Here is a 19711-nt window from a genome sequence, read left to right on the forward strand (position 1 = left end):
GACTTTGGTGGTGGCAGATGCTTTAGCTAGCTTCCATGTACTGCATTTTGGCTGTAATGTAATCTCTCTGTAGTTCTAGTTATTATGAGACCATTAGTACATAGGGAAATGGTAGTACAATGCCATACCATGCATCTTTACTATGCATGTTATTGACTGGAGAAAGGGAATTATCTGTTCTTTATAAGTAAAATGTTAGTTTATTCCCAAATAATGGCACTGAACCTTATTTGTCTCTGTCATATCGTAGCATATCACTATTGACTTTTGATAGGAACAGAAATCTTCCTATATTCAGGAATCAAAAGATTCCATGAAAATCCAAACTTCATATAGAAAAAATAAGTTTCAAGCCAATGTGGTTTCAGAGACAGGTCATAAAAAATGAATGAATATGCTTTAAAGGCTCAAAAACCAGTGGGTGAAAAGAAGTCAATATTTTGTAAAAATATTTCACATTTTTTAATTCAGTCTCATTATATTTTGGGACACAGGTTTCTTGGGTGCTTGTAATTGACAATATTGGGAATAACATGTTTATTTCCGGTCACTTCATAATTAAAAGTTCAAAGAAGAGCCACTAATATGGGATTGATTTATGAGGAAAGACTGAAAGCAAAATGTGTGCAATCTGCTATATAATAACTGAATAAGTCAACAGATATTTAAATGAGATGAAGAAGAACTGGGGCACACGGTTACACTCTTGGAGATGGGGATGCAATTTGGAAAAGGAAAACTCTGAGGAAACTTCTTGACCGAAACATGTTCGATACTGTGATATAATCTTAGAGAAAATGTTAAGTGCCATATTACTTGTCATATGTGAAAAGCTGGGCTAAATAATGAACTAATAAGTGTACTAAATAATAGTAATTTTCCTTTAGGCTGTGCAGAATTTCATAAAAGAGAGATTTCTAACCAAATATAGGTTCTTTATCTATTTTCCAGTCCTTTAATTTGTTTCTCATACTTTATAGTTATACAGATTTCAAGAAAAAGGTCTCTTAGCCAATTCCTGGATTTCAGTTTCAAAAGCCCTCCAAAACTGACAGAGAGACTATACCAAAATTTCTCAACTTTTTAAAGTTTTATAAGGATAAAATCTGGCATATATCCCTTCAGCCTTGCATATGTCATTAAAGATTAACCCATTTCATTTAGACATGTCCTAGACCCTTGAAGAGAATTTTTCACTCTCCAAAATAAGGGATAGTGAACACTTTGGGAAGCACTGGGTTAAAGAAAATAAAGGTATCTTCCATATCTATTTTTTAGGATTCTTTTGCACTCTTTATCCAGCAGACCTCATTCAGTCACCTCAACATATAGACCTGTCTTTATTCCAATAGAGGGCAATGTTTCCCTCATTCACAAGGCAGACCTTAGGGCCAGGTACAGACATTACATTTTACTGGTATAAGTGATGAGAAACTGGTCTATACCCATAACAAAATAGAAGTTTGGGGCACACACACTAGTTTAAAAATGGTGGAATCCAATCTAAGTTTTATCGCTGCCCCCCACCAAAGGGCAAATGTGTGTTCTGTTCACTACCAGTCTAAACTACAGCACTTCCAGAAAACCATAGCACTTAGATTGATACTGGCTTGGAGTTTTTGAATGTCTGTACCTTGCCTGTGATGTGGCCCAATATCTTATGTTTTCAGAACCATCTCCTAATTACTTGTTACCATGGAGCTTTGATGCTGGTAATATGCATTTCTTCTCTCATCCATATGTTCATAGAACTTGTGGCAAAGAACATGTGAAATTATTTTGCTCTATTGGATTTCTTTTTTTCAGTTAAAATTGAGAGAGACCATTTTATATATGGCTTCTCTGACACCACTGTTTTGACACATAATGTATTAAAATGCAATTGTACAGAGATTTGGTGTTACATTGTAGTTCTCATTTTCACAGGTTTTTATATGAGTTATCTCAGCTACCCAATTTTGCAGAACGTGCACAATGTATTATCTTTCAGTCAGTTTTCTCTGAGGGGATAACCTCTGTACATCGGAAAGTGGATATTATTACTTGTACCTCTAAGGTAGGTCCAGCCAGTCTAATAAAAGCTAATTACAAATTAAATTGATTTAAAATAGCATAAACTTTTTGATTTCCTTAAGCTACTTCATGGTTCCTAACATAAATACTTTAGTCTCTGCATTTCCTTTTTAGGAACTTTAATGCATGTTTAATAGCGTGAAGTGATATGTTTAATGTAGTATACTGTTTCTAATAGAGCAAATTCTATTTGTAACTGAATGGCAGATTTTAATTAACTTGTATAGAGGCAATCATTTTATGTAAATAGTGTAATGTAAATTATGTAACATTTTCAGTATAGTCACTTTAAAAATTGTACAACCTAGTAGACTGTTATATTACTAATAGCAGAAAGAAAGACAGAAGGGGACTGAAATAATAGCATCAAAGCCAATATGATAAATACATTAAGGTGGATCAATAAAATGTTGTTCATAAAAAAAAAAGGGCACAAAAAATTATAAAAGTTGTGATAGAAGAAAACTGAATAGTGACTTCAACCCAGCAGTGTAGGGATGCACTCAGATTCCTAGGGCAAAGCAGAAGCAGCAGCTTTCAGTTGCTGCTCCAGTTAATGATTTCAAACGCAGGGCTGCCAGCAGCAGCCACTTTTTTTTGCCACCCCACAAGTCAGCTCCCAGAATGGTTGGTCCTGTTGTCTCCACCTCCAGTTACACCACTGCCTCAACCACAGATTTAAGTGCCAATCTACGTTGGCTTCTGCCTGATTTCAGACTAACACAGCTAACTATCTCTGTCAACCAAGTTGTCTTGCCTGCTATGTGAAAATGTTTCTGATATATTTGCTACTTGGGAATGACAACATTTCACTTTGAAGGGTATCTGTTTTAATAGTATCTACCAAATTTTGAGTTGTTCTGTTTGCACAGTGACTAAGTAGTGTACTGGAGGCAGAGAGTAAGGTGAAGAAGGGAAGAGAAGTGGTAGGAGATGAGAAGGAAAATAAGATATAAAGATATATTCCTCTCTCTCCAAAAACAACTACAAACAGAAAGGCAGGAAGAAGGATGAAACAAAGTGGAAAATATGCTAATGCAGATATGTTTGTTAGGGCTGTGCAAAATTTCGCTATTTCATTTCAAAGCTGTTTTGACGTGTTTCAAGCTCTAAACAGTAAAATTGAAACAAAACTAAAAGCTTCGAAACAGCTTTGAAAAAAAATGAGGGCGCTCAAAACCACCTCCCACCGAAACTGCCTCCCGCTGCCGGGCTGAGCTCCAGGGGGCTGCGGGGCTGCTCAGAGGGCAGCCCAGCGGTGGGAGGTGGGCAATGCCAGGGCTGTGCTCTGCCTCCTGCCACCGGGCTGAGCTCCATGGAGCCCGACACTGGGTGTGGACTGTGCCTAGTGCCAGTCCTCTGATTTGTGAGCCACTGCTATGGTAGTGTTAAGGGACCTTCACTTTTCTTTTACAATGTAAAAGGACCTTACAGTACTTTTCACTTGTTTTAAGGTTCTTACTCTACAACTGTCACACAAAGTAGGAATCAAACTGGCTGACTTCTTCAAAGTTATGGAAGAATTTTAAAGTAAAATCAGCAATAGTACTCAAGTTTACTTTCTGTTTATTCAGCCTTTCTCTTTTTTCAGATTTTTCCAGTACATCCCACTGAAAAGATATCAGTATAATTTATGGTGTTTACATGTACATTTACACTCTGCATATTCCCATTTTGTAATCAACTTCTCTTACCATATACCTCATCACTGAATTTATCATTCTGCCTTTTGAACCAGCTCACACCATTTTTTAATGTCTGGAAGGGACAATGTTTGTTTACATGGAGGTTAAAATTATTTACTAGGCACTCTGCCAGGAGGCCCTTTCTTCTTTTTTCAGTAATTAAAAATAGTTCAGGACCAGCTTGTGGCTCAACCTTCCTGTCTCCCATATGTTACACCAGCTACAGACCCAATGCAGTTCGTTTTCTTCCTAAATCAGCAGGGAAACTGAGAGAGGGATTATGAATCACTGAGTCTGTTCCAGGTGCAGAACAGAAGTGTACTTCCCCATAGCCTGTGCCTATCACAGACTAATGATAGAGGCCTCCTCTATAAAGTTTTTAAAAAAGTTTCTGTGTATATGCAGTAACCTCCTCCCAAATAATTTATTTGAAGAACAACTACATTCATTTTGTGTCACCAGATGTTAGACAAATATGAACTAATACAGAATAGAAAAGGTCTCTTGATTTTTTTTTCTCTTTATTTTCTGATGGATGTACCAGTTTGGGGGTGGGGGGGTTGTCATTGTAGAGAGAAATAATTCTCTTTTTAAAAAATAAACTTAAAAAATGCTTGACTGTATTAGTCCAGACTGGTATGTAAATCTTGTTCCATGTTGTTTAAATATTTCTTTTTCTGATGCATCATATTATACACTGGCTTTTAGATTTCTTTCTTCCAAGTTTGATTTATGCAAGTACAAGCCACATTACTTTGTCTATAAATGAGCCAGCATTGAAATCTTGAACCCAAACCCCAATCCCTTGGCTCAAATCTGTTTTAGACTGGTAAACAAATGTGTTCTTACAGCAGTATAATATATCATTCAAAAAACTGAAAAAGAAAGTCTTTGTACAGCTGAAACCAAAATATTGTATGCTAGATTCCAGCACAGAGAGAATTGTTTTTCTTGCTTTGAAAACAAGATTTTCAAATATGAGAATTAACACAGTAGCCTGATTAGTAGTGTTGTGAATCAGAGAGCTTGGTTTTGCTATGAAATGTAACTGTAAATTGGTGTTGTGATAGTCTCTTCATTGTCACATTTTCTCTGCTTACAAGTGAAGGGATAGTTTTTTACTGCTGATTCTGCAACCAACCTTTTTAAGAATAAAACTAAGTGATGTCTGGTTTCATAAGAGAAGGTAAAAAAAGAAAAGATGCTGGAATCCAAATTAATGCAGCCTGTTACATGTGTGCTACTCCCTTGTCTCCTGATTGTTGCCCCACTTGCACCTTTGCAAACCCCAGCAAAGGTACTTGCTCAAACTTGTTTTTGTCTTACAGAGCAGCTTGAGTTTCTGTAGTTGATAATCACAACATAACTTGATAGTGTAAACAATTAACATTTAATATGGATTATGCGAGAGACAAATTTTGACCTCTGCAATGTCTTGTTTGCAACTACTGCACTTAGTCCAAATAGTAGAAAACTGAACATTCTTCTTGTGTGGTTGAACACAAAGGAAGTGTTTTAGGGAAATCCATATTTTTTAAAGCTGTAACTCTATACATCAAAGAGCCAAAATACTGTCATCTTTGTGACAATCCAAAATTACAAATTAGTACTTGTTTTCCAGGCTTTGCTGAGCTTGAAAAGTGTGAAGGAAATTCTAGGTTTGATTTTGGCTTTTGGAAACTATATGAATGGTGGGAACAGGACACGAGGTCAAGCAGATGGATTTGGTCTAGAAATTCTTCCCAAACTAAAGGATGTTAAAAGCAGAGTAAGTACTTGTTTTTACTTACGGGGACATTTGTAAAGAGATTTTTGTGTACTTCATTATTAGTTCCTCTTCTCCACTCCTTCTTGCCAGTAGTTCCTCTTCTGTCTCCCTCCTCTTACCTTTCTCTGATTCCTCCTCTTACCGTTCTCTGATTCTAACAGCAGGACATTGTGTATGTGTTACTGTCTGATTGTACACACAATACAATCAGACAGTACAGTGCTGCTCCTACATTGTGGTCAGAAAAGATTGTGCAGCCACACCACTGCACTCCTGTGGATCTGCTACTGCTGAAAGTTCAGCTAAGGGCTCAACAAAAAAACATGTATTGATTTGAATTCATGAGCATGGGCCAAGTAGTATATAGTAAGGCTTCTTTTTTAAAATTGATAAATAGCACACCTACATCAAATGGCAAGAGGTATGGTTTTGTTCTCAAAACCTCCAAACTCTAGCAGGTCGTTGGTATTTGAGTCAGATTCATAGTCTGGATATTAGTAGTAGGCAACCATCGATCATCTGGATCATGGTGTATGCGTAAGAGGTCTAGTCAGGTGCCTGATGAATCCGCTAGTACAGAGTCCTGCAACCATCACACCAAGACCTTCAATGCTTATGTCTAGGCACGAGTATGGAGGAGTGGAGGCTGCCCAAGAACTATCATGCCCCCTTTAGACCACTGAGACAGAATCCAAAAGCCAGACCGAGTCCAGAAGTTCAGTGCCTCAATGTCTGTAGCTTCTGCCAAAGAGCAACAGATAAGAATTGCTGCTGACTGGCTAACACCTCAGTGAGGGCATGTTTCTGTCAGGGTGATGTCCCTTAGCATTTCTTCAGCCAAGGAGTACCCACAAGTTAGCGAGAGCTAGGGTTTTGAGGCACCATATACTTGCCTTACTCTGAAGGTTGGAACATTGTATTATTCTATAGAAGCTATCCCACCACAAGTACCCTAGCACATTGCCACGAGGCCCTCCAGTCGTACCCAGTCTGGATATGAAATACATATATAGGACTATGTTTTAAGGTCAGGTTTGCAATCAACCACCACATCCCCTAGATGTTTGATAGGACCAATGGTGCAAAGACGATCTTTGAAGTCCTCAAAGCAGAAGAGAAAATAAGTCAGGCTTGAGTGCAGTGCAACCTAATCCAACCAGAATGCATATGAGATCATTCCTCGGCAGGAAGGAAAAGAAATGTTGTTTCCTCTTTCTGTCATGATTGCCTGGTCTTTGGATGCAAAGGGAAGTGAAAACTTCAGTGTTTGCAGCAGCATTTTCTGCTGAGATTGGTATTCTGCACTGTGACAGAGGCATAGTTTGAAATGCATTTTCCAGATGCTGCTAGACTAATCAATTGCCAGTTCTGAGGATTAAAATGGAATTTTTTCCCACAAGATAAGACTGGCAATGTGTCTGGGATTTTTTTTTTTTTGTATTGTTTTTGTCTGTCTTCCTGGGAACATCCTGCATGCCCTGCTTTAGGTTAATGAGAAGCAAGAATAAATTGTGAGTTTCTCATTTCATCACAAGTTTGTGGCCAATATTCAGATGAGGTCTAAATCGCTAAAGGACTAGTCAACAGAGATATATATGAGATACCAAGGGTGCTTGTACTCACCATGGGTTTTAATCATCATTAAATTAAATAGGTTTATAAAATCCATGGACGTGACACTTTAATTCCTGGCGAGCCAAACTAAACTACGTCTGAGGAGTTTCAGTTTAATGCACAAGAAAGACTTTTAAAGCATCAGGAAATCCCGCTCATGCAAACAGACATGCAATTGCAGCTCATGAAAGGGCAAAAATCATGGTATGTATATGAGCCCTAAGACTTAACTGGTATACTGTGTTAGTCTGGAGGAAGAAAAGACCTTGAGGTACCTTTTTGTGCACAAATGAGAGTATCCTCTTGTGTACTTTTTATGCTCACCTGTGACACGAGAACAACAGGATTTACACGTTGTCTGAATCCTAGGGGTTAGGCTAAATGGGACCAACCTTGAACTATGGTTATCTGGTCTGTAGGGAGCATGTAAAATTATAGTGTACCTCAGGAAGGTAACAAAAATGAGAAACCCAGCAATTAAAATACACCTGTATGTGTGTGTGCTTGTGTGTATGTGCTCCATTCTCCTGTTCTCCAGATTTGCTGGTCTTGATGAAATAAAATTTGACAGATTTGATGTGAGGAGATGTATAGACTAGAATGGCAGTAATGATTTACTTCACAAATGCAATCACAATAACACATGACCTCAATTTTATGTCTGTCATGCAACCTACCACCATAGTATTTTATATGAATGTTATATAAGCAGGATTGTTTATCCTGCCTGAAGACTAGTGACTTGTTTAGTCAACAATTTTTCTGCTGTATGATATTATTAAAATATAATGTGGTGCAGACTCAAATATAAACAGGACATCTCTGTGCAGGAAATCATACGTTGTGCATATCCGAACCTTTATACTGATAGCTGTCAATACACTATATAAAAACACAAAAGAAAGCCATCAAAGACATTCCATATATAATGCCCTACATTGTCTTTCTTTTGCACAGTTTAATAATTTCCTGAAACTTATGATTCCATACCTGAAATGCTGTTTTACCCATTTCCCCAGGACAGCTGGGTTATGTTGACTCAAAAACACATGAGAAAATAGAGCACTATCACGTACCATGCTAGTATGTGATGCAGGACTAAGAAAGCAGTGTTTTCCTTGAGTGAAAATTTGTCACATTGTGGAAGGATGTGTTCATGAACCAACATGGAACAATATATGCAATGGACAAATTTATACTGCATGGTTCTATTTTTCGTATTACATGGTTAAACATCCTTATTACTTCTTGGCCCATATTATATTGAAACTGAGACTAAATGAAATTAATAGGTACTTCTGGCCTTGAAATAAATGGATAAATTATGTTTTCTAGACAATTCTAGTATTCATTCATATAATTACTTGAGTTATTAGTATTTGTGTTACAGCTGGCAAATTTTGTCCCTATAGGACCCAAATAATTCCCACTGCTGTTGATAGAAATTACAGATATTCTGTCATACAAATATCAGGACCTGCAGATGATTAAGTAGCTGGCTTTTTGTGGGCAGTGACTTTGACTAACATGCCCTGGATCCTGTTCCAGATGACCATATAAATAATAATAACAGATTAGATTCCCTTTTAAACATTTCTTTTGAAACTGCACTTACCACATTTTTGCCTTTTTTTAATCCCAATTTAACTTCTATATTAACATGTTTAATTTCTTCCTTAGGATAATGAAATTAACCTTGTGGATTATGTTGTCATATATTACCTGCGGCACTGTGATAAGGTAAATTATTCATTTGGTGCGTTGACTACTGTACCAGTACACCGTTTGAATATAAAGTACTACCTTTGTAGACTAGATACAGTAGTGCCCAGAGTTAAAATAAGGTTTTTAAAAACCAAAGCTAAATATAGAATATGGACAGATTTATATTTCTAGATTTATATTTGCGCATGACTACAGGGCACTACAGAGCACATTCCTTAGACACTCTAAGAAACTTGTCCTAAAATCTGGGCAGTATGGACAGTCTACCCCTACTTAATATGTAATAGGCAACAAATATTCATTATGCTATATGGGTGGACGAGGGAAGGGGGGTCCTTTGGAAAGTTACAGGATTTGTCTGGCAGCCTCGTTAGAATGGTCAATTTCAGTATTTGTCATTGGAAACTGCCTGCCAGGACACCTGCCATCATTTAACAGTAGGAACCAGCTGTTTTTTGGGTTTTTTTTAAATATGGTGTCCCTGCCTGATCTCAGACAGAATGACAGGAACACTGATTAAGTTCTAACTCCAATCAGGTTTCAACTTCTCCAAAAAATATCTAAAATGTAACATATATTTTGTACTACAATGTGGGAAACCAAATGCTGCATTTTCAGTGTGACTTTGCTGGGAGGTGAAAGCAATGGTAACCAGGATATCTCTGATGCCTGAATGTAGTAGAAGGTTGCTATTTTCAGGCACGTTAATTGAGAGAGAGCTGTTTCAATTAGGGATTGTGAAAGAAGAGGTGCTGTTGCACTAAATAACCTAGTCAGGTAAGGTACTGTGCACCATTATGTATGTTGAAGGAGTCCAAAGCTTTGGACCAGAATCAAAAATATATATCTTTTTGGTATTAGAAATGTGCCTATAACTGACCATTGGATTTTGATACTGAATGGGTACAGCTACACATGTGCTTTACCGTGGAGTAGACTAATTAGCTCCGCAGTGAAGTTTCACTGCTTATACATGCACAGGTACTAGGGCACAGTAAAATAATTAACTCTGCTATAAGATAGTACTGTGGGGGATTTTTATTGTGCTATAAAAGATCTTCTCCGAGGAAAGGTAGTTATGTAAATTGCATCTTTCAACTTGAGTTTGTTTCTAAAGCTTTTTATCTGTATAATTATATAGCTCTCAGTGTTTTCTGAATGTTCACAATTGAATCATACTTATCCCTCCAAGTAACTTTTCCTTAAAGACTGAATCAAGAAACAGAAAATATTTAAGGCTCAGGTGGTATATCCTCATAAATGCCATGCCATTAAAAATACCATTTACACAATGCTTTTGAATTGTTGAGTTGTCCTTTGAGAAGTGGCTTTGAATCGTCTGGTTTTTCTTCTAATATTTTTTAGTATTTTGTCATCACAGATATGAGGTACATGCAGAGTTCCATATATAAGCAATAAACCCTGTGATTTATTTCCCTACATAAACCCACAACTATGTACTTTTATTTGTTCAAAATATATACATTAACCGGGGTTTAAATACTGATGAGAATTTATAAAAGATATGTATTCATAATAAATTGGGAAAGAACACAGCCACAAACAGTTGGCATAGGATCACTTGTTATATTAAAATGGACTATTTTAATAATTGTCTGTTTTTAAAAAACATATAATCTCTTATCTAAACCCTTATTATAAAATGAATAGTGAGCTTAGTGTTGCCTGATAGTTTAGGTTGTCTATCCTCCATTAGAATTTGCAGCATATCGTAATATAGTAACAGTATAAACTAAAATAAGATTGTTGTCCAGCTGGTATCGTGCTGGAAAGGAAGGATGAAGTTCTGGCTTCACTGAAGTTAATGTCATTACTCCTTTGACCTCACTAAATTCATGGATTTCACCTAAAATATGCATCTCATAAAGTTGTGCCTGGAAGTAACTATTTTAAATGTAATATTTCTGCAGTTCTATTATACTAATTCATAGTTAAAATTTTGAGAGCAGAAACTTGTTTCATTGCAAATGTATTTCATTTATATAGTAAATTTATTCATGTATTTAGGAAGCTGGAACAGACAAGAGCATTTTTCCTCTACCAGAACCACAGGATTTTTTCCAGGCCTCCCAAGTTAAGTTTGAAGACCTAATAAAAGACTTAAGGAAACTGAAGAGAGATCTAGAAGGTAACTGAGAACTTTTATCTTATTATCCTAACAATTGAGTGCCATTTAAAAATTACCTTTATGAACTTTGTTTATTACTAATTAGGATTATAGTGTTAATAGATCCAGTTGTATTTACAGGCTGGCAAAAATTGCAGATCTAAAATACAATTATATCATTATTTTTTAATGAAAGTAAAAATAATTTTCTGCAATCCACTTTAAATTCAAAAAGCTCCAAAAGAAATCTCTTAGAAATTTCCTGTTATATGAGAATTTTCCCCAACCTTCTCCAGGATTTTATATTTTAATTTTAGGTTTCTTGTCATCCAATAACATAAATACTTTCTTCAGGACTTGTGTAAAAACAACTTAACCACTACAAAAAAAAAAGCTACAGCAAATGATGACTGATATTTTAGGCTTGTCATTTTTGTTAGGAACAAGTAATACCAAGGCTGTTCTGGATGAAAAAGGAAAATTTGAACAAAAAGACTATAAAAACTATTCCACTTAAATTTAAACGATACGTTAACATTTTTTTTTCAAATGAAACAATATTTGTAGAATCAGAGTTGAACAGGGAGGCTGTATTTTATTTTGTGATGTAAAACATGAAAACTATCACAAAATAATTTATTTTTCCAGTTTGAAGTGGCTGAATTAGGTCATAGCCACCTTAAGGAGAGTTTCAAAGGTCAACAGTGGTAGGAAAGTATCAGTTGTTGTTTATTCAACCCGGGCATACCCAAGTGCTCTATCTCCTCTCATCACTTGCCCCTGTAAAACCCTTGGCCTGCCCTCTCTTGTGCTAGTTTGTGGAGAAACATGATCTGTGTTTGATCTTGTACTTTTCCAGCATGTCGTCCTGCTGCCGTACATTTCAGTTTTGCAGGCTAAGCTACGAGGCTTTGACATTCACATGATTTTAGTGCTAAATTGCAAAGTGTAGCGGGAAAGAAAAAAAGATGAGGGGAGTGATTTTTTTTTTAAACTATGCTCTTTGCTTCCTTGTTTTTACAATTACAGATTCCTTGTGATCTTTGGTTTCTGGGCTTCAAGGCTGATTCGTCCTTAGGTTTTATAAAAAATGTAGAAGCATGTATCGGAAAATTCTGAGTAAAATATTGCATTTCCCTTTATCACATTCCATTTTAATGATATAGTTGAAAGTTGACAAAGTCAAACAACAAATGAGGTTATCATGACTTGACAATGCACAGTATTTTTATTTATTTGTTTATTTATTTATTTTTGTGCATTGGGGAAGACCAGAAACAAAAAACCCCCCACTGATTATTGTTTGAAATGCCAATGATTTTTATGATTTGAATTATATATGGAGGAATGCTAATAATGTCTCTGGGGGAGTTCTATTATATTTAAACAACAAAATGAGCAGCATTACTAAACAAGCTGTGCAAAACATCCTTTTAAATATCTTTGTTCAAATTCGTTCTTTAGCTAACACTGTATTTTGTTGTACATCAAATATTTTAATTGAAGAGTATATCATTTTAACACATACAACAAAAATTTGATGACTCTCTATAGTTTATTGTAGCCATTAAAAAGTTGTGGCTGCTGGCAGAATACCAGTGAAAGTCTAAAGCTGAAACAGATGTGATTAGCAGAAACCAAGTCCAGAGAAGCGTCAGGCCCAGCCATCCAGACAGGCGCGGGCCTTCAGATGTAAATAATTTGAACGATATTAACTGGAGTTGCCTGTGTTATAGGGTACATTAGAGTTATTTTACAGTTAGGTTGGTTAAGGTAGCCAAAACAGTATTCTGTGGAAGTAGGATGAGACAAAAAGTAATAAATGGGGTGAGGTGTTCTCTCATGTGTCACTGGAGAACAAACTAGTGCTTCTGTTAATGGATTATTTTACCTAAATCTATTTCTTAGAAATTAAGATAGCACAACAATGAAAAGACATAGGAAATTTAAATGGTTGTCTATCATATCTAAAACAATATTTTCAGTGTAAGTAGTTGATTCATAATTAAAGAAGATTCACTTACCATTGAAAATGTATTGTTTGTTCATCTTATTGAGTCAATCATTTATCTGAATATCACATATTTTTAGAAAGAAGAATTGAATGGGCAATGCCCTGGGGCATGTCTTCCTCATCGAGCCTCTGGTTTGAAATACTTAGACTCCATGGAACCAAGAGTTCAAATCCAGACAGGGGCCACACAGCCTTTTTATCTTTTTGAGGCAAACAGATTGAGTTCCATGCAATTTACTGTGCAGAGAGCTTTCAGATGGGATATTAAAGGAACACCATTCACTATTATTTGGTTCAAAATTTCATTCTGTGAAAACAAAATTGCAGAAACCTGTAGAAATTTTTCTATGAATATTTTAATTCAAAATAAAACAGCTTTTTAACATCCATTAATAATAGATTTTGGAACACTGAGAACTTTAAAGTTAAAAATGTCATGAACAAAAGTAAAACAAATGTAATTGAGTATCATTTTCTAGGTGGTATTGCACAATACACTTAGACCATACTGAATCTGTGCAATTTAAAGTGGTATTAAAGTTAGAATATGTTGCAAGCTAGCACAAGTTAAGGGTTAATACCGTTTCTTGCCTGCACAGCTCTGACTTGCCACTAGAGGGCTAGTGAGTAGGAGTATAGCTAGGAACCAGGATACCTGGGTTCTACACCTGCTCTGGACAGCGGGGAGGGGCAGGGAGAAAAAGCAGGGTTGCAGTGGCAGAAGCATGAAGCTGGGAAGTGAAGAGAGATGGAGGCTCTGGTTTCCCACCCAAGGCCCCCCTCATTCCCATCCTTGGGTCTAGAGTGGTAGAAGACACCTATTTTATCAGCATGGAGTCCCCAGGTTTAGTGCAGTGGAAGCATGAAGCCATGGGTGCAGGGGAATCCCTTAGCTCCATGTGCACTCATTCTGTGCTGGGAATGGAGCTGCCAGAGGCAGCACGGAGCCACAGGGAAACATGCTTCACTTTTCTCTGTGGCTGCATGCTCCCACAATCCTAAACCCCAAGGGCTCTGTGATGGTAGCAGAGCCTTCACCCCTCATCCCAGGATAGGAACAGGGTATTTGGAGGGAAGTCACAGTCCCCATTAAGCCACCTAGCCAGGAGAGAGCCAGAAGCACTTAGGGGAAACAGGCCAGGAAGGGTGGGAAATTTTCAATTAACCTCCAGTAACCAAGGCTAGTTGAACTTTTCCACAGCTTTTGCTTGGCTCCAGGCAAAAGGTGCACCCCTTCCAGGGAAACCTGGGGAGGCTGAGATCAGGCCCAGCAAGCTGGGATTGGGTTGGCAGAGGTTGGTGGATGGCTCTCTGGGGTGTCCACCTAAGGCAAGAAGTGCAAGAGCCTGCTGAGGGAAGCCACATCCCCCAAGTCTCTCAGCCTCCCATCTCTATGATCCTGCTGCTACAGCCCACTTCCTGGCACTGACAGGGCCCTGCCTGCTCCCACGTGGTACGTCTCCTGAGGCGTAGCGTTCAGGAGGGTGGAAAGTTGACAAACGGAGCAGGATTGAGAACGGTCTATGGAGCAGGACTGGGGGGGTTGGGAGTGGTGAATCCTGGGATACTAGAGGATTTCTTGTTTTATCACTGTGGAACATATTGAAGTTACTCTAACAGAAGCTGCCTAGCATACCCCAAACACACCCTAAAGTGTCATAACTTTGAGACTTTCAGAGGGCACTTAGTGCAAGTTAACGAACTTTAACATGGTCCCGTAAGTGTAACATGTAACTTCACTTGCTAAATTGAGAGGCATGCACAAAATATGCAGCATAACTAATGAAACAAATACAAAAGTGAAATTCTGGGTCTTTTTAAGTCAATGATGAAATTCTTCTTCTGTTGTCTACTTCATTAAATTGAACTATGACTAGCAAAATAAGAAAAGAAATTTGTTCATGTTACAACATTTGTAAGTGGACTCTGTTAACGTGAAATTTCTTTTTGCCAGGTGTGCATTTTCAAAGATTATATGGTTTCTTTCTGTGTCTGTGGCAAAAATGTCCATTTCTTTCTCTCACCTCAAATATTTCTGTCCCTGTCTTGTGTAGTATGCTGTTTGATTGTTGCTCCCACAGAGGTAAATTCACTAGTGGTTACATATGAAGTTTGTAACTACATCCATAACATCTGACAAAATAGTCTGAACCTCCTGTCTTTCTGTACAGTTTAATCCAGTGGAGCTTAAGCTTTTAACCCTGAAACCTGGATGCAGCCTGCTACACTGGATCCAGCTATAGAGTGACCCCACATGTACCATATCTGATTCTGTATATCAGAGCAATGCCACGTTCTCTGGATCTGACCTCAGAGCAATGCAGTACACTTCAGATCCAACCCCACGCATCCTCGTTCTGACTCTATACACTGGCCTGGCCTTAGATGCCAATGCAACCAGGCATGAGAGACCATATCATCCAGCCCACAGGACTCCTTATGGGTCCAGAAATTTAACAGCTGGGGGGCAGTGGTATTTTTAATTGCAAGAGCCATCATTCCCCTGTTACCAAATTTTTGGACCCATGTGAAAGCTTCTGGGCTGGATAATAAGGCCCCATGTGCTACAGGCTGAGAACCACTGATTTGACCATAAGGTACCTCCCTAACCTGCCCTCTGCCTACATTTAGACTAACACAGCTAACTACTACTCTCTACTTAAGGACTGTTTAAGATGCAAACTGTTCTACAAGTATACAATTTCCTCATGTTCCCTTCATTCATTTTTTTTCTAAGGTGAACAGGTTTAATCTTTTCAATTTATACTCATATGTGAGGGGGGTTGTCTGTGTCTTTGGTCATTCTCATTACTTTTGCTGCAATACTTTTTTTGAAATACGATGCACAATAATGTATAAGACATTATTATAATAATATTTGTATTCTTTACCACTAATTTCTTACACCTTCTAGATTTTGTTTAATGTTTCAACCACACATGCATGTTTAAAAACAAAGACTGTATTGGGCAGCTTAAAATTAGAGCAGAATTAGGCTCACACTGAAGACTTTCGAAGTTGGTATCAACTTCATTTTCCATCAGTAGATTTTACAAAAGTCTGCCTGATTTTGAAGCACAAGTCCTACTGAAAGTCCATAGGATTTGTGTTCCTCAGTCACTTTTGTCAATCTGTGGTTCTCAATCTTTTATCAATCCCTACTTATCTTATATGAATTTATGGGCTGTTGTGATGACATCTACCTTTTTTATAAAAGACAATAGTGAACACAACTCAACTAATTTAAGTGTTTTGCCACACAACCTCAGTCAGTACATGTATAATTAAGTGGCACGAAGTTTATTCTACAAATAGGACAGAAGGAAAGCTGCAGGATTGATAATGGCTGAGTTCCACATTTATTTATTAGTCAGTATATATATGTCTGCATATAATACTATGTATACTCTGGAAAAATAGTGGTATCCATCTGATAAATTAATAAATTGCATCATTTGTATTTACCATGTTCACCCCATCATCACACCGTCTGCACCCCATCATATCATTTTCATTCACCATGGTGAGTATCACTTGCTCTTTACCCACAAATCCATTTCACCATGACTTATTTTTACCTCCTAGTACCATGAGCAGTTTCTGCCATCTACCCGTTATACTTATTGGGTGCATACAGAAGTGCAGCTCCCCACTGCAACTGAGAACACTTTGCAGGAACTGTTCTGAGTTGCAACAATCCCCTGGACCAAACAGAAGGTCACAGAACAAGGGGGAGGGGAATATAATTTCTGGCGGCCAGCCTGCAGCCAGTTTCCCCTAGCAATGGCCCCTCCCCACTGCAAGCCTGCACTGTTTTAAGAATGGGGAAAAGGAAAGGGAGCAGAGGGAGCTCATTCGAGGGGTTGCCCAGCTGGTGCTGGATCCTCCAATACACGCACCCTACCCTCCAGTGGGGGCTGAAAAATCCCCAGACTGATCTCCCTCCCTCCCATTCTGAAAACAGCAACAGGCTGGGAGGCAGCGGAGATGGAAGTTACAGAAGGCCCTGTGTTTTCAAATGACTTCATCTGAACCCTCATGCAGTGAGGTTTTAGATTTTCATCAGAACAGCCATTTTTGAAGCAGTCTGCAGCCATGTACTTGTGTTTGGTCATGACTAGAGCACTTTCTGTGGCCAGATCAGGTGAAAATTGTCACTTCTGTCTCCGCACATTATGTTAATACCCAGGGATGGACTAAGAATCAGACCCCATTGTGTTGGATACTGTGAAAAAATAAATTAGTAGATACTCCCTGCCCCAGCAAGTTTACAACTCAAATGTTTAAGACAGACAAGGGGGAAAGCGGTACAATACACACATGGTGAAAATGTTTTTTGTTTAAATAATCGATTTGCTTGATGCACTGTTTTATATACTAGATTTTCATACACTAAAAACCATACGCTCCTAATCTGTAATTTACGATGGGCAAAAATTTGAAACAATTCCACTAAGCATATGTTCAAAATGTAAGTGACTTTAATTTTCTGTCATAGGTTTTTTCCAAAAATTTTAGAAGCAGCTTATCGATAGGAATATTTACAAAAACTGATCCTTTTTAGAAAATGTCCAGATAGTCACAGAAATCTAACTTCAGCTTCATAAGTACATAGGTTGACAACTAAGAATGAATTAAACTACTGTATTACAAAAGTCACAAACTTTCACTATACATGGGAAGTTTTCCGGAAATAATTTAATACATTTTCTGCATATTGATTCACGAAATTTGTAACTGTTTGTAAACTATCTTAACAGAAATATGAAATGTAATTAAATATACTCTTTGTTCGTGTCCAGCATGCATATACAGTTCCCAGAGATATTTCTTCAAGTTAAATATAATGTATCATATAATATAAAGATTTGTTTTTTGTAGCCGTAATGCAATTGTTATATTAACAAGACAAGCATTCCAGTACTTAACTAAAAAGAGTAACATTTGAATGAAAAAAAATAAAAAAAGTTCCTCCAGGAGATTGGCTTTTATCATGTTTACCTGCTATAAATAGAAATAGGACACTTTTTGTCTTGTCTTTTTTTTACTCAAGATACTTCATGAAGTAATTAATTGCATTTTGATACTTCAGGGCACTTTTACATGTGCTCTGATGCATTCTGATTAAAGCGTGTCAGAGCAGACTTGATTAATTGCAGACTCGTGAATTCATCATCCCTGTGTTTCAAAATGGTATGTGTGTGGGTGGGAGGGGGGGGGGAGCTTTAAAGCTTGTCAAGCAATCTTAGTTAAAGTGCTCCTGCCACCATTTTGAAATACAGGACACTAAAAACATGAGATCTTGTTGGTGCTTTAATTAAAATGACTCCCGAGAGCCTCCCCTCCCACCCCGGAGCACATTTACAGACACCCTAAATGACTGAATAGGCAAATGCAGCAGATATGTCATCAGAATCTCATGCTCAGAAATGGACTACTTTCTTCCTAAGAAATGAATTCATCATATTTTGCTTGGCATGTTCATAAATAATTAGAAGCAAACAAAAATTACGTGACACTCAACAAAAGTTGAAGGGAGTCTTGGTGAGCTGTCACAGGCTCAGTACCTCCCTGCCATCCGCAACAGCTCACCAAAACTCTTTAAGTGGCCCTTCAGCCCAAATAATTGTCAACCCCTGATGTAAGGGTAGAGAGGTGAGTGGGCAGAGGTTAGGAAACCTAATCTTTGTCCCCCCGCACCTTCTACCTGCACCTCCTCTTCCACCCCCAGTCCTGAGCACATGGCTGGGTCAGGTAGGAGCCATGCCAGCTACGCTCAAGGAGGCATGTGGTAGCACAGTGCACTACCAGCCTGGCCTGGCCACATGCCTGGGATTTGGGGTGGGGGAGTGGGTGCAGGGAGAAGTGGGCTGGGACCCATGGATTATCTAGGCCTGGCCAAGCTGGTGCTATGTTGTGTGCCCCCCGCTTCCCTGCCCCGAGTCCCCAGCACATGGCTGGGACAGACTGGTGCTGCACTGTGCTCCTTTGAGCCATGTGGGGACAGCTGGCATGTCTCCTGACCTGCCCAACACATGCCAGGGACTCAGGGTCAGGCAGAAGCCATGCCAGGGTCAGGCAGGAGCCATGCCAGCCACTCCAGCTGTACCCACATAGCACAGCCTGAAGGGGCGCACAGGAACACTGTGTGGTACCACATTAGCAGTGCCCATGCTCCTACTAGGCTCCAGTGCAGCAGGACCCAGATAACCCCTGGCTCCTGGCCCTCTTCCCCCTGCACTCCCTCCCCTGCCAATGTGGAGAACCTTACCGGAACTGCAAGTCACCAGGGGCCAAGCTGTCTCATCTACAAATAGCTACAGGGTCAGAGCTGTGTGCAGACAGCCTCACCAGGAGAAGCCTAGCCAGAAGCTCATCGCCCCCTGCCTTGAAGCATACATTGGGGGCTGGGGGACAAGACAGAGCAGGCTGGGCCAAGAATGAGAGCGACTGCTGCTGCTGCAGTCAGTCAGCATGAGTAAGGGAGAAGAACAAGGGGCACCAAAAGCTAGGGCAGCTGTGGGCCAGGTACAATTCTCCTTCAGAGGAGCAGCTATGGGCCAGATAAAATAATTTGACTTCAGAAAAGCCGACTTTGACAAGCTCAAGAGGCTAGTCGGTCAGGCCCTCAGGGACCATGACCCCAGGGAGATGGGAGTTCAAGAAGAGTGGTTGCTTCCCAAGGAAGCGATCCTCAGTGCACA

The 19711-nt window shown here is 38.7% G+C and overlaps 1 protein-coding gene across 4 annotated transcripts in view; it reads left to right on the forward strand.

Moving 5' to 3' along the window:
* FMN1 (formin 1) overlaps window positions 1–19711 on the forward strand; it is a 251494-nt gene that overhangs the window by 141010 nt on the left and 90773 nt on the right. For all 4 annotated transcript variants that reach the window (XM_090033495.1, XM_090033496.1, XM_090033492.1 and 1 more), the window contains 4 exons: window positions 1927–2056; window positions 5380–5526; window positions 8821–8880; window positions 10894–11014. In XM_090033495.1, coding sequence (XP_089889621.1) covers window positions 1927–2056; window positions 5380–5526; window positions 8821–8880; window positions 10894–11014 — 458 coding nt within the window. The remainder of the gene's footprint in view (window positions 1–1926; window positions 2057–5379; window positions 5527–8820; window positions 8881–10893; window positions 11015–19711) is intronic.

The sequence above is a fragment of the Crocodylus siamensis genome, chromosome 2, assembly GCF_052110815.1.
Source record: "Crocodylus siamensis isolate JL-2025a chromosome 2, ASM5211081v1, whole genome shotgun sequence".
Taxonomy (NCBI): Eukaryota; Metazoa; Chordata; order Crocodylia; family Crocodylidae; genus Crocodylus; species Crocodylus siamensis.